The following is a 13193-nucleotide window of genomic DNA, read 5'->3' as shown; positions in this document are numbered from 1 at the left end:
TCCTACCTGCTAGCTGGCAATTGGTTGTGAGGCAGACTCCTCCCCAGAGGCTGCTCCCCTTTATAAGGTTATGTAGCCCCTCATTCTGTGCTCTTCTGTGTCTGCTCCCTCTTGGTTTATTACTTTGTACCATCTCTATTCTTCTGCCCTTGGGGAAAGACTAAACAGCCTGGATCTTAGAGCCAGAAATGCCCTCTCTTTCTCATTCACTGCTCTGCCACAATGAGAAACCTCTCTGGGTGCCTGCTCAGCCGGCCAGCTAAAGGAGAGGTTTTCTGCCAGTGGCCAAACCGCTACCTTCAGCCCCAGCCTTGTGGTTAGAGGCGGGAAGCGGCTACTTGGTTGTGTTGCACCGAGGTCCCAGGAGTAGGAGCTAGCGGCAGCAGCATCCTCCTGGCACCCGTGATTGGCACCGGTGGTGTCAGCTTGGCGCCCAATGTGTGGCCTCTGGGCAGTTTCTAGTGGACATTTCATTCCTGGACATCTGCTCCAGTAAGACCTCACAGAAAGACTGCTGCAAAACACGTGGGCATTTTTGTCTGCTTAGTCTTGGCACGTCAAGCACCCACAGTGAGCCTGTGCATGTTCTAACTGTGCGTCTCCCGGGGGATTGGAAAGCCAACCTGCTCTGCTCATCTGTGTCCAGTGTTCCAGAGCGTGAGGAGGAACCTTTGTCAGTGGAGAGGATCCTTGTAGCGTTTATCTTTCTCAAGTCTATTAGTCCTGTGAGTACTCCCAGGGTATGGACCCAAGGTGTGAACCCGATCGGGAGGGACTTGGGGTGCTGCCACCTGTAGTAGGTTAGGGTGTAACTCCAGTTGAGGAGGGGAGGCGTGGGGCCCCGCATAGAAATACTCCAACCACCAGTAGGTTTGGGAAACTTATTGTTTAGTTTGGCATTTTCCTCCACAAGTGGGTTGGGAACTAAGTTGTTAGCCCTTTGGTCACAGTTATGGGCACGAGGCTTTCAATTCAGGAAAGAGAGTATCCAAGTTGTTAGTTCCCTGGTGGGAGGGGGAATGAAATGTAGAAAAAATTTAGTTAAGAGGTTAATGAGGTGGATTTTCTTCAACTTTCCACATACCACCATGGAAAACGTAAAATCTGTACAGTTCTGAGTTGTGGTGGGCACTAAGCTCACCAAAGGTATGTTTAAAGGTGAAAAGGCAGGTGACAAGTTTTGCCTTCTGTTCGTTAAGGTGAGATTATTAATGGCAGCTTCAGAACAGCAAAGTTGAGGAAAATCCTCCACAACCTTCCCCAGTTTCCCTGAAACACTCAGATCCTGATCCCTCTGTTCCCGATTCCCTGTATCCCACACTGGGTGAGTTGGGAGAAGCAGACTGTATTAAGATGGCGCTGGGCAGCCCTGGCTTGGCTAGATGTCTTCCTGGCTCCCCACAATTCCCTCCATACCCTGTTTGTCCTGGTGGGACTGATCACTCCACCAGGACTCCTTTCCTAAACCCTAATCCCTTTACCCCAGATTCCATAGTAAAACCTTTAGGTGAGTTTCAAGATGTTGTTCTTTCCCTGATCAAGGTCCACAAGATGGTGGACGTGGCGTGGTGTGGCCACATGGCATAGCGTGGCCCCCATCTTGTGGGCTTCCCCTACCTTCTTCTTCCCAAAATCCTTTTATTTTTGTGCCCTTTCCCCAGTCCAGCCCTTTCCCAGCTCCTGGCTCCCCCTCTTCCTTTTCCCCACCTAATTCGGCTTCACCCCCTGGCTTCTCCTTCCGCTCCTCCCTGTGATTATTGTCATCATGTTCCCACCCCTTCAGGTGTTCCCTCCACTTCCGGCTCTGCCCTCCAGCCTTCGGGACAGCTCCTCCCACCTCTGGTTTCCCATGCTCCTCCTTCCGGTTCCCACAGTACTGTGGGAACAGGAAAGGATGGGGTGGAGAAACAGAAGTTGGACAAGGAAAGCCCAGTTGCATTTGCTGCTCCCGTTTCCTATGACGGTAGGGGGAGGCGTCCCAAGTGGACACCCTTCCCTTACCGAAATATTAAGGAATTTTATAAGACCCAGAAAGAGGTTGGTAGGTCCAGTGAATATTTTAAAGGCTTTCTGAGGACCACCCTTTCGGCCAATGTCCTCGTCCCTGGGGGCCTCAAAGAGATATTTTCCAGTCTGTGTGTCCATTAGAATACAGACTGCGCTTGAAAGCCTGGTGGGGATGGCTTGCCGACATCCTTCAAATTCTGTGGGATAACGAGGAGACAGCAAATGATGAGGATGGTAATCCCCTCACCTTGGAGTAACTAAGTGGTGAGGGTGACAGGGAACTGTCCCAACAACAGGCCTAAAAGATCCCTAAGGCTGCTTTAGATACTATCAAGGCTGAGGCAGAAAGAGCATTCCATCTTTTACCAACCAAAGACCCTCTCCTGAGTCTTGTTGCCCTAAAACAAAAGGTAGACGAGTCTTTCCTGGATTTCGTGGATCATGCTCATGAAGTGATCGAAAAGAAGGTTCCAAGACCCGAAACCAGGGAAAACCTGTTATTGGAAATCATATCTGAGAACGCCAGTGAAGACTGTTGGCAAATTATCCTAAGCCTTCCATCTTCACTGCCGCCTTCGTTGGAGACCGCAGTGGAGGAATGTGCAAGAAAGGCAAGGGTCAGGACACCAACCATGCTCAAGAAGGTCAAGTTCTTTGACAAGACTGCAGTGGCGATGGAAGAAAGAACACCAGGGACACCCCCAAGGACACCCAAACCCTACATCTGTTGGCATTGTGAGCAAAGAGGGCATGGGATCACACAGTGTCCCTATTTGGGACAGGCTCCCTCAGTTCCACTCAGGAAAGGGGGAGCCGGACGGAAGGGAGGAGAAAAGTCAAAAAACTAAGGCGTGAGCATGACCCTGCCTAGCATAATGATAAAAATAGGGCAGAGCATAGGGTGGTGGTGAACAATGGTAAACATCAGACTAACAGCCCCTCTGGGTTCTTCTATTCACAGGATGCTACAGAGCCTTTCAGGCTCAGACTTTCCCAGACTTTGACATTAACTAACACGGAGTGGCAAGAGGTCTGTGTTGATCCCGAGCTCGCTCATTGACAAGGTCCAGTTGCTTTGCTGGCAGGGGTGTAGGTACCTTGTTGTCAGGGACACCAAGCACATACCCCCAGAGATCGAGATTGCCCCTGGGGTTTTACCACCTACCCCGGAGCATGTCATTCTCCTGGTATGTTGTATCCACCCCCCCCTCTTCCAAGTGAGGGACCAGGTTGTTGCCCAGGCCATTCCAAAGCCTCAGTCATTGTGGGACGACCAGGACCTCTCAATTTATTACACCAGTTTAGTAAGAAAGGAGAAGCCCCTAATATGGTGTGGTCTTAAAAGTGAAGAGCACAAAATACAGGGAATGATGGACACTGGGGCAGATGTGATGGTCATTCCACCACACAAATGGCCATCACAGTGGGAGATGCAAGACATGAACTGCAAAGTTCAGGGTGTTGGGGGCACCCAGTTTGCGAGACAATCTAAGAGCATTGTCCAAATTACAGGGCCCAACGGGCAATTGGCAAATGTACGCCCTTTCGTTTTTAACAGCAGGTTTACCTTGTGGGGGAGCGACTGCATGTCCCAGTGGGGGGCCAAATTGGAGCTACCAGCCCCTCAGGGTTTTCAGTAGCAGTCACTGACATAGAGTGCCTGACCCAGAAACTAAATTAGCTCACAGATATACCAATCTGGGTCAATCTGTGGCCACTGGGTAAGCAAAAATTGAGTGCACTCACTCAGCTTCTGGAGAAGCAGTTGGCAAAGGGTAACATAATAAGAGTCCAACAGCCCTTGGAACTCTCTGGTCTACCACGACAAGAAACCTCTCTGGGTGCCTGCTCAGCCCAGGCCAGCTAAAGGAGGGGTTTCCTGCCAGTGGCCAAACCGCTAGCTTCAGCCCCAGCCTGTGGCTAGAGGTGGGGAGCAGCCACTGGGTAGCATTGTGCCAAAGTCCAGGAGTGAGAGCTAGCCAGCATCAGCGTCCCTCCTGGCACCCGTGATCGGCACCGGCAGTGCCAGGGCACTCTCCAAAAACTTTGGTTTATTGCCACTCTCCCACCTGATCCCCATCCCAGGGTTGCACGCAATGCAACATTCCATCTCTTCCTATGGACTAGTTTCAGTAAGGTGAACTACACTACCTCCTGGACTTCAACCTGACACTCCCCAATGACCTTCCTGCTTGAACTGAGTTAAAGGGTTTTTTTCTAGTTTCAATTTTAGAGATTTAAGGCTGTGACATTCACTTTAACATTTGTTCTGAACATTTTAGATGCTCCGGGTTTATAGATATAGGGTAATTTGAATATGGCAGGTTATCTCAGTAAAGAAGCAAAAAAAGATCCTTTTTGTACTGTCAGTTTGCTTCTTTAAACTAGGAGACCCACGACTGCATAATACACTTCTATCAAAAGCTTACAACACAGCTGGCAGCAAAGCATGTGAGTATCTTCGACTAGACTGTCTATTGAGACATTTTATCCAAGCCCTTGCTGCTCCTACCTCAAGATTAATGATGCTAGAATATATGCCATACAAATAAATTTAAACTGTGACAAAAACGTCGATAGTTGAGGGATATTAAGCGCAGGTTAAAGCATAGCACTGGTTCTTCACATCTCTTATCGAATGTTACAGTTGCCGATTCCCTTGAATGAAGTAGACAAGATGAAAATAGTTCTTTGAATGTTCACTTACTTCATCACTTATATAAGTTTCTGTATTGAATGTCTTGAGGATTTAAAATATCCCATGCAAAAGTTGCTCACAGTACCATATGGCTGCAAGGCAGGAAATTCTGATTTGACAACATGATGAAAAAGGTTTTTAAGAGTAGTAAAATGGAAATCTGCCTGTGTGAGAAGAGCTTGTTCAGTCTCTGTCAATAAGGACTAAGAGGTGATACAACTGGTCTCCATCAATATTTTAGAAGGCCAACACTGAAGAGAATAAAAATATAATTAATCTAAAGGACAATGGCATAATGACAAGCAGGTATAAATTGACCACAAATACATTTAAGTATGAAATGAGAAGAATATTTCTAATCAGCAAAGGAAACATGTTTTGAAAGAGGAGATACAGCAACAAAATGCCTAAGAACAGTACATGGTGATTTTTCTTAACAACTGGTCTAAGTTGGCTGTCTGTGATCACAAGGCAAGAGATTCAGTATCTTTTCCATAAACACATCTGGCCAGTGTCCTTTATCAATCAAGAGGAAAACAGGTTTTTGGAGGCACTTGGAGACTGCTGTGTGTGAGCTGAGGAAAAGGAAGAGTGGTTGCTCCCCAAATGGTCAGTCATCTGATCTATGGCCTTTTCCCTTCACCCATCTGGTGAAAAGTGTATGGATTCAAAATTAAAAGAACCTAATTTTAAATACTTGATGCTAAACTTAGTTGTTTAAACTTAAACTTAACATTTAAATCTTTTATAACATACCTTATGAATTGTAAGCTAAAGAACAATTTAGCTATGGATTAACAGTAGTTTAAATTCTATTTAACTTTCACCTAATTTCTGAAGAGAATGGTTTTATATTCTATATTCTTTGAAAATCTGAACCCAAACTCTGGGTATACATCTCTGCCATTTAATCCAGAAATTCCTTTATATTCCAAAGATTCCACCACTTCAGCAGTGATCATTAGTTCAGCAGAAAGCTAAGCAGTTGAGGAAAGAAAGTTGATTATCCTGGATATATGTAATGTGTCTCCTGTCCAAATCCCATGCATATTTCCCACTCCCACTCTTAGTCATACTTCATGGAAATACAGGAAAAAACCAATCTCCCACGTCTACTGCAAATAATCAACCTTAAAAAAGTAATGACAGAAGAAAAGTTTTAAGAATAAATATTGAACTTCATCTGTCCACTGAAGAGAAATACGCACAACTTTTCCAATCATCTCTAAGATAAACATGCAGTTACTGTGGCATTCTTGCTGTGTCGGTATGCCACTTTTAGCTCATTTCATTTTACAAACAAAGGCCGTAACAGATCGTATTTTAGCAGAGTTTAATTCCTTTATTAAAGCCAGACGTTGCAGGATGTGATGTCTCTGACAGGGAGTCATTTCAGTTTACACTGAGCACTGCGGGTAGCCGCACAGCCGGCCCTTCCCTGCAGCACGGCAGCAGGAGGCTGAGGCGCCCAGGCTGGACCCGGCTCCTCGGGACCCCGGCCTGCGGAAAGCCGGCTCCAAGCTGGCTCCCCTTCCCCAATGGAAGCAGGTATGCTCCGTCGAGCCTTTTCAGCCAGGAAAAGGACGAGAGGACATAGCTGAGCGTTCAGCTTGGACATTCCGAGGAATTTCTTCACGGAAAGGGTGATAAGATACTGGAACGGGCTGCCCCGGGAGGTGGCGGACTCCCCGGCCGTAGGGGTGTTTAAGAAAAAACGACGTAGCACTCAGTGCCACGATCTATTGAGATGGTGGTGTTCAGTCACAGGCCGGACTCGATAATCTCAGGGGTCTCTTCAGCCCAGTCCGTTCCGTGGCTGCCAGCGCCACACCACGTTCCTCATGGGCAGACTCCGCCCGCAGCGGAGCGCGGGCTCTGCCGCCAGCTCAGGCACTTCCGGCCGATTCTCGCTAAGCATCTTGGGAGCTGTAGTTTCCGCTCGGGAGAGTCCATACTGCGGCTATTACACATGCGCAGAAGCTCCTCCGCGCCACGCCGCGGGGCCCCCAGCCACGTGAATCTCAAGGCCCCGCCGCTTCCTGCCCGGCAGCCCCCGCTTCAGGCGAACCCTCCCGCCCACCGGAAGCCGGACTAATCACGTGGTCCCCAGAGGCCAATCAGCTGCCGCGGACAGGTTTGCGGACAGGGCCCCGCCGCCGTTCCGCAGTTTGCGAGATGGCGGCACTGGGGGCCCGGTGGCTGCTGCGGCCCGGCCGGCGCTGGTTCTCGGAGACGGTGCCCGGCGCCCCCTCGCCGCCCGCCAGCCCCCTCTACCCGCCCGTGGTGGCGTCCATCACGGCTAAGAGCAAAGCGGCCAAGACGCGACGCCTGCAGCGCTTCAACCAGCGGGTGCACGCCGCGGCCACGGTGGAGGAGAAGCTGCGGCTGTACGGGAAGCTGCAGCGGCCCAAGTACATGGTGTACCCGCAGACCTTCGCCCTCAACGCCGACCGCTGGTACCGCAGTTTCACCAAAACCGTCTTAGTGTCGGGAATGCCCCCGAGAGCCGCGGCCGCGAAACCACCGGTAGCGGTGTCGGGAGCGACCCCTGACACCGGCAGAGCCCCGAAGCCGAGCGCAAAGGCGCCGGCCGCTGCGGAGGCGCCGGGGGCCGCGGAAGCCCCGGAGCCCTCGGCGGGAGCGGCGCCGTATCCGGATATAGGCGAGCTGCGCTCTCTCGCCTGCGACGCCCTTCTCCAGGAGAGCTTTTACCAGAAAAAGAAGCGGCCGTTTCTCTACCGTGACCAGGATCACACGCCCGGCCCCTTCCTCACGCAGCTCGTTTCCACCCTCGCCTCTTCACTGTCCGGTCGTAACCCATTGCTGGCAGCTTCCTCCCTCGGTACGGAGCGGGGCTGGCAGGGAAGGGGACGTGGGAGCCTTTGGGCGATAGGGTCAGTCTGTGAGCTGGCACGAGCGTCGCTGTGTATCTCACTTGTTCACACCATCACTAGTAATTTGTTTCCATCCTTCTACGTGGATTTTGGGTGTTGTATCTGACTGCAGCTGCAGAAGAATTTGGGAGGGTTTTAAATGCAAGAGGCGAATCAGTGGGTTTTTGTGTTTTTTGTTTTGTTTCAGATCTAAACCCTAAAGTTAACTATTACTGGCATCACGGTAAGGAAGTTGTTGTTCACGGACATCGAAAGGGTAGAGTTGATCCTGTGCGATTCCAAATAGATGATAACCCGCATCTCCAGATCCGTGTACCAAAGCAGCTTCCCGAGGTGGGGATGTTTTCAACAGCAAGTTAATATCGTGCATTTTCACTTTGACTTATGACAACCATTGAAACCATGCAGAGGTGGTTTGTGGAGGACCTACTTAATCAGTATGTAGTACATTTGGGTATTTTCAAGTTTTAATACCCTTACAGTATTGTAGTAATGGCTTCGTAGGTATTGAGCCAATCTTCTGAACTTTTGATCCTCTTTGTACTTTAAATTGCACGTTGTTATATTTAGTTAAATTGAATTTTTAACATTCTCTGCTTGGAAACAGAGGCAAGAATGAATAATGTGCTGTGGAACATTCTCACTGGAGGAGAATAATAGGAGTGGAGGTAAAAAAAAAAAAGTAAATGCACATATAAAATGAGTGTGAGCATTCCTGCCTCTTGTTACTGCTTGGCAGTTATTTTCTTGAATGTCAAGTTTGGTGGAAGTATGTTCTGTTTCAGTATTGTAATGTTTTTCTTGCTGGTTTATATAATGGTAATTGTGTAGCTACTGAGGGTCTCTGTTGTCCAGTTTCCACCCCAAACAGAAAACCATTGTGTGTTCTGTAAACTTTTATGTTTACAGGACTTTTTACAGAACTTGTAGGGTATTACAGTGGATCTGATGTCAGAAGTGTGTCTTACATCAGGACTTTTCTTTCTTCTGTTGTCTTCAAGGTTGTACCCCTGGAGTCAAATCTTGGAGATGTTCCTGTTATTGATCACAAGCCATCCAAACTGCCATTGTTCAAAAAACAGTATGAAAATAAGGTATTTATAGGTAAGAGTTTTTAATTGTGAAATATTGACTTCTTTTTTGTAAAAAACACCAACAAACCAATCAAACAAAAACCAACCCGAAACTAATGCCACCTCAATCTTTCTCCTCCCATTACCAGAAAAAGTTGTGTGTTTTTAAGTATACTGTATATATATTCATGTAATATATAGATCTCTGGTGAGATTTCATGTGAGTTAGGCAAAGGGGAGTAGCATTCTCCTGTGTGTCCAAAATTGCTTGAAAAAGTTTAGTTGAATAGAAAATTGACACAGAACTTTGAATTTTGATACATCTCCAGGGAAATTCTTATTTTAGGATGTGAACTCTTGACTTTTGGAAGTAGGCAGCTCTTCACAGATCTATAGTAGGGGTTCTAGTTTTAGAGTCTGATAGTGAAGTATGTGTTTGTATGTGTAATAAAGAGTGTTCTCTCTCTGACTGGTAATTGTGTTTTGGGGAACTCAGGATCAAAGGTTGCAGATCCATGCTGTTATGGACATACCCAGTTCCATCTCCTTCCTGACAAACTGAGGCGGGAGAGGTTTATAAAAGCGCGTCTTGAGGATCAGATCGAAGTTGTTTATAGATCAAATGGAATTGCAAGTCTCTTTGCCTGGACAGCAGCACAAGCAATGTATCAAGGTGAGATAGTTAGCTGAACAAGTTTTTCCTGGTTATGAATGCCTACTGTAAAGATTTTTAACCTTTTCTCCCCACCACCTTTTTCTTGAGTTTCTTTTTCCTGAAGACTGTCTTTTAAATAAGTCTTTACAGATGTACTTGAACTAGTAAAAGAGTTAGTTAAGATTTGGAGTATTTTTATACAGGGGAATTAAATACAGAGAAAAATATTTTTCTGTATATAATAGTAAGCCTGTACAAAAATCTCAATTTCACTTTCTTTCACTTGCTCTTTCTTCCTTAAGAGGGAAATGTGGTAGACATCAAGCAGTTTTGATTTTTTTTTTCCTTCTGGAATAGTTATGTTGCTTAGCACTTATTTCAATAATTTCAATTCCATGAAAATACTAGGAATGAAAGAAAAATGTCAGCAGCCTTACCTTGGGATTTTATGCCTACATTTTTCTAAAAAAAGTCCCAGAAGACCTGGATGGTTAGACCAGATCAGTCTTTCACATATTCTCGTAAATACAATTATTGTCTAGTGTTAGCATAAGACACCTGATGGCTTGTAGTTTCACTTGAGAAACAGCACATATAAAAAAATTCTCTGGCTGTAGTGTATACTGCTGGCTCTGCATGAATTTTTTTCTTGGGGTATTAAAAAGCTTCCTTTATGGATGTAAAATACTGAAGCTGAATAAGTCCTGTCTTCAGAGTTGGTCAGCTGTGAACACATAATGAGTTGTAAGAGCAGCATTATTCAAATCTATGACTTTTCTTCTGTAACGCTTTTTAGCATTGTGGTACATAATAGTAACATTCTTAAAAAATATCTGTGTATATACCAGTGCACATGCATAAATATGTAAATATTTTTAACATATTTAACAAGTGCTCAGTGGGGTTTGTTTAAAATACACTTACTGACATAGGGTTCTTGGTGTCTGGCTGGTTACTATAGTCAGTTGTGTTTGTGCATATATGTGCATGTTTTTGTCGTGAAACAAATGCTCACTGCATCTGAGAGCCGTAAAGTAGTAAAAAGACATTTTCCCTCAGCTCCTTTGCAGGACTTTGGATGCATAAGTAACATAACTGCTTTGGAAAAGTCACTTGGCTGATCAGTGAGTGATTTTAATCAACTGCTAATAGGGAGCTGTGTACAAAATACAAGTATGCCTCTGTGTCCCTGATCTTAGACATAACCTTTGTTGGTGATTGTGTTTTGGTTAGTCTGTATGAAAAATGCTTGTGTTGCTAAACCAGACAGGACTTTTTCCCCACTATGTAGCTGCTGCAATTCCCAGAGTTTTTCTGTTTTGGGACTAGGGTTTAGGTCTGTGTGCTGATAGAAATCTAAGTTCTGTTGTATTTGTTTATTTTGTAGGATTCTGGAATGAAGCAGATGTGACCCGTCCTTTTGTATCGCAGGCAGTAGTTACTGATGGAAAATATTTTGCTTTCTTTTGTTACCAGCTAAATACTTTAGCACTAACTTCAGAAACTATTAAAAACAACCCTCGAAAGAATATTTGTTGGGGTACAGACAGTAAGCCTCTCTATGATGTTGTGGAAGACAGTAATGTGAAAGGCTTTAATGATGAAGTTCTGCTTCAGTTGGTTCATTTTCTATTAAACAGACCAAAAGAGTTGTAAACCATTAAAGCAAACGTAATGTGCCTCAACTTCATTGTTACTCCATGAAGTATGAGCTATACTATGCCTTGATTTTAGTCAGGTATTTGTCTAGCAAACACTATATACATATTTTATGTTATTTGGGCCTTCTTTCTTTTTTCTTTTTAAATGTATATTGTACACTGGCAAATAAATGGCTGGAATACTGTAAAGTCTTCTGTGTATTTACTCTTTAAAGCCTTCTCTGCTAATTCAGTGTCATGTGAGCATGTTTTTTAGCAGATCCACAAGTCCATGTTAAACTGACATAACAAACTATTAATTCATATGGCCATCTGAGTATCACTAGGAAATATCTGTCTTGATACTCAGCACTGGTAATAAATTTCTAATTTGGTGCCTGAGTTAGATGCTTATTCATTCTAAAGAGAAAGTGAGCTCAGAATAAAAAGTATTTCTTAATGAATGGTTGGCAATTTAGTTACACAGTAAGAGAAATCTTTAGACATGGTAGTGCAGACATGATGAAACTTGCTTCCAAAGATTATGTTGTGAACATGCATACACAGTTTTAAGCTGTCACCTCCAGAACCATTTGAGAGAACTCTGAAATGCATTTGGAGGTCTACAGTTTTCTCTTTAGTGTGGGTCCTTGATTTCAGCTGTTGGTATCTTGAGTTTTCATTGCTGATAGTTGTATGTCTTAGAATTGTTTTTAATAGACCACAGCTGAGCCCCAGCCACAGCTAGGATGTCTGAATCATAAAATACAACACTGTACAGACATAGTTTGGGTTAGAAGGGTAATTTATTTAAGCCTGCAATGAGCTGGGACATCTTCAGCTAGATTAGGTTGCTCAGACCCCTGTCTATCATGACTGTGAATGTTTCCAGGGATGGGGCATCCATCTACCACCCTGCTGAGCAGCCTTTTTTACCATGCTCATTGTAAAAAACTATTGAGTGTATTTAGCTTGGATCAACCATCTTTTAGTTTAAAACATTACTCACCTTGTCCTATTGAAACAGGCACTGCCAAGATATAATGACTGGTTAGGAGTATTTAGCGATGAACAAAGTGTAACTGGTTCAGAGATAACTAAATGTGCCAAGAATTTTATATAATTTCATCCACTCTACTTGACTTTTCTTGAATTTTCCTGTGGTCTTTTGAAGCGGCAAGTAGTTTGTTGTTAAACAGAGTCCTGAATAATTGAAATACTGGCCTGCACATTCTTGAGTATAAGCAACAGGCCACTTTCTGTTGTAAAGTGGCTCACAAAATATTTTGTTAATGGAAGACCAAGTAGTTGCAGATGTTTACGTGACCGGTACTTTACTATGTTGGGAAACGTTGCTACTTTCTCCACCATCCAGAGATAAGGTAAGTAAGATGTGTACAAGCACTGTTATTTTCTAAGAGAAGTCCTTAAGTGCTCTTTTTGTCTCAACAATGCATGATTGTTACCAGTTCTAATATTTTCTGACCCTTGGGTTAAATAAACGTTCTTTATAGTAACCGAAAATAAACTGGTGGGTAAGAATGTTGATTATACAGAATGACCTGTGACCTAGCTTAAGAGGGAGTGGTTGATACTTGTCCTGTGTGATTAAGGGATGATAAAAAATGAATGGAAGGATATAAAAAAAGCAGTTGGATGTTTAGACCGTACAGCAATTTTTACAGTTGTAATTTTATATAATATATTACAGTGTGCAATATGTGTAACATATTGGAGGTGTAATAATGTTACTCTTTTCAGCTTGAGATTCACTTGAGTTCCATACAACTAGTGGTTGTGAAAACTGACAGGTACAGTCAAAGAAACTCCTGCTCCCAGGGATAAAACCCACTAATTTCTCTGTGATTCAGCCTTTTGTTTCTCTTGAGGCTTCAGCTATAGTAGAACAAGTTCAAAGAATTTTCCCTTGTGCAGCTTTCCTAGTGAAATATCACTGTAGATGTGTCAGCCAATAGTAAAAGCGAGTGCTGGGACTGAGGGAGAAAGGCTTAACAGGAGCTGCCGCTCTAGTGAATGTGAAGTACCGATTTAGCTTTTTTCAGCTTTCTGCAGCAGGGGATACTCTGGAAAAACAATGGGTGGCACTGTTTCACCTTCTACTGGGAAAAAACTGACAGGCATTGTTCTACTTTTTTTGTCACTGACTGACTAAGTTGAGACATTGTAATGTATGCAGCTTTGTACAGTAATATTTCATCTTCAAGG

General features: G+C 44.6%; 1 protein-coding gene across 1 annotated transcript; it reads left to right on the top strand.

Annotated features, from left to right (window-relative positions):
- The first annotated feature begins 6800 nt into the window (after positions 1-6800).
- MRPS30 (mitochondrial ribosomal protein S30) lies at positions 6801-11177 on the top strand. The gene is made up of 5 exons (XM_053932585.1): positions 6801-7547; positions 7787-7932; positions 8601-8703; positions 9169-9345; positions 10715-11177. The coding sequence occupies exons 1-5, from the start codon at positions 6881-6883 to the stop codon at positions 10981-10983; spliced, it is 1362 nt and encodes a 453-aa protein (XP_053788560.1). The 5' UTR covers positions 6801-6880; the 3' UTR covers positions 10984-11177.
- The last annotated feature ends 2016 nt before the right edge of the window (positions 11178-13193 follow it).

This window comes from Vidua chalybeata, chromosome Z, assembly GCF_026979565.1.
Source record: "Vidua chalybeata isolate OUT-0048 chromosome Z, bVidCha1 merged haplotype, whole genome shotgun sequence".
Lineage (NCBI taxonomy): Eukaryota > Metazoa > Chordata > Aves > Passeriformes > Viduidae > Vidua > Vidua chalybeata.
Note: the sequence above shows the minus strand (reverse complement) of the source record. Positions and strands in the feature narration are given on the sequence as shown.

What these genes read in the sequence shown, in the direction of transcription:
- MRPS30 (XM_053932585.1), top strand. Translation starts at nt 6,881, where the DNA reads ATGGCGGCACTGGGGGCCCGGTGGCTGCTGCGGCCCGGCCGGCGCTGG. An exon ending in TGAAAATAAGGTATTTATAG is followed by an intron (nt 8,704 to 9,168) that starts GTAAGAGTTTTT and finishes TGGGGAACTCAG; the next exon opens with GATCAAAGGTTGCAGATCCA. An exon ending in AGCACAAGCAATGTATCAAG is followed by an intron (nt 9,346 to 10,714) that starts GTGAGATAGTTA and finishes TTTATTTTGTAG; the next exon opens with GATTCTGGAATGAAGCAGAT.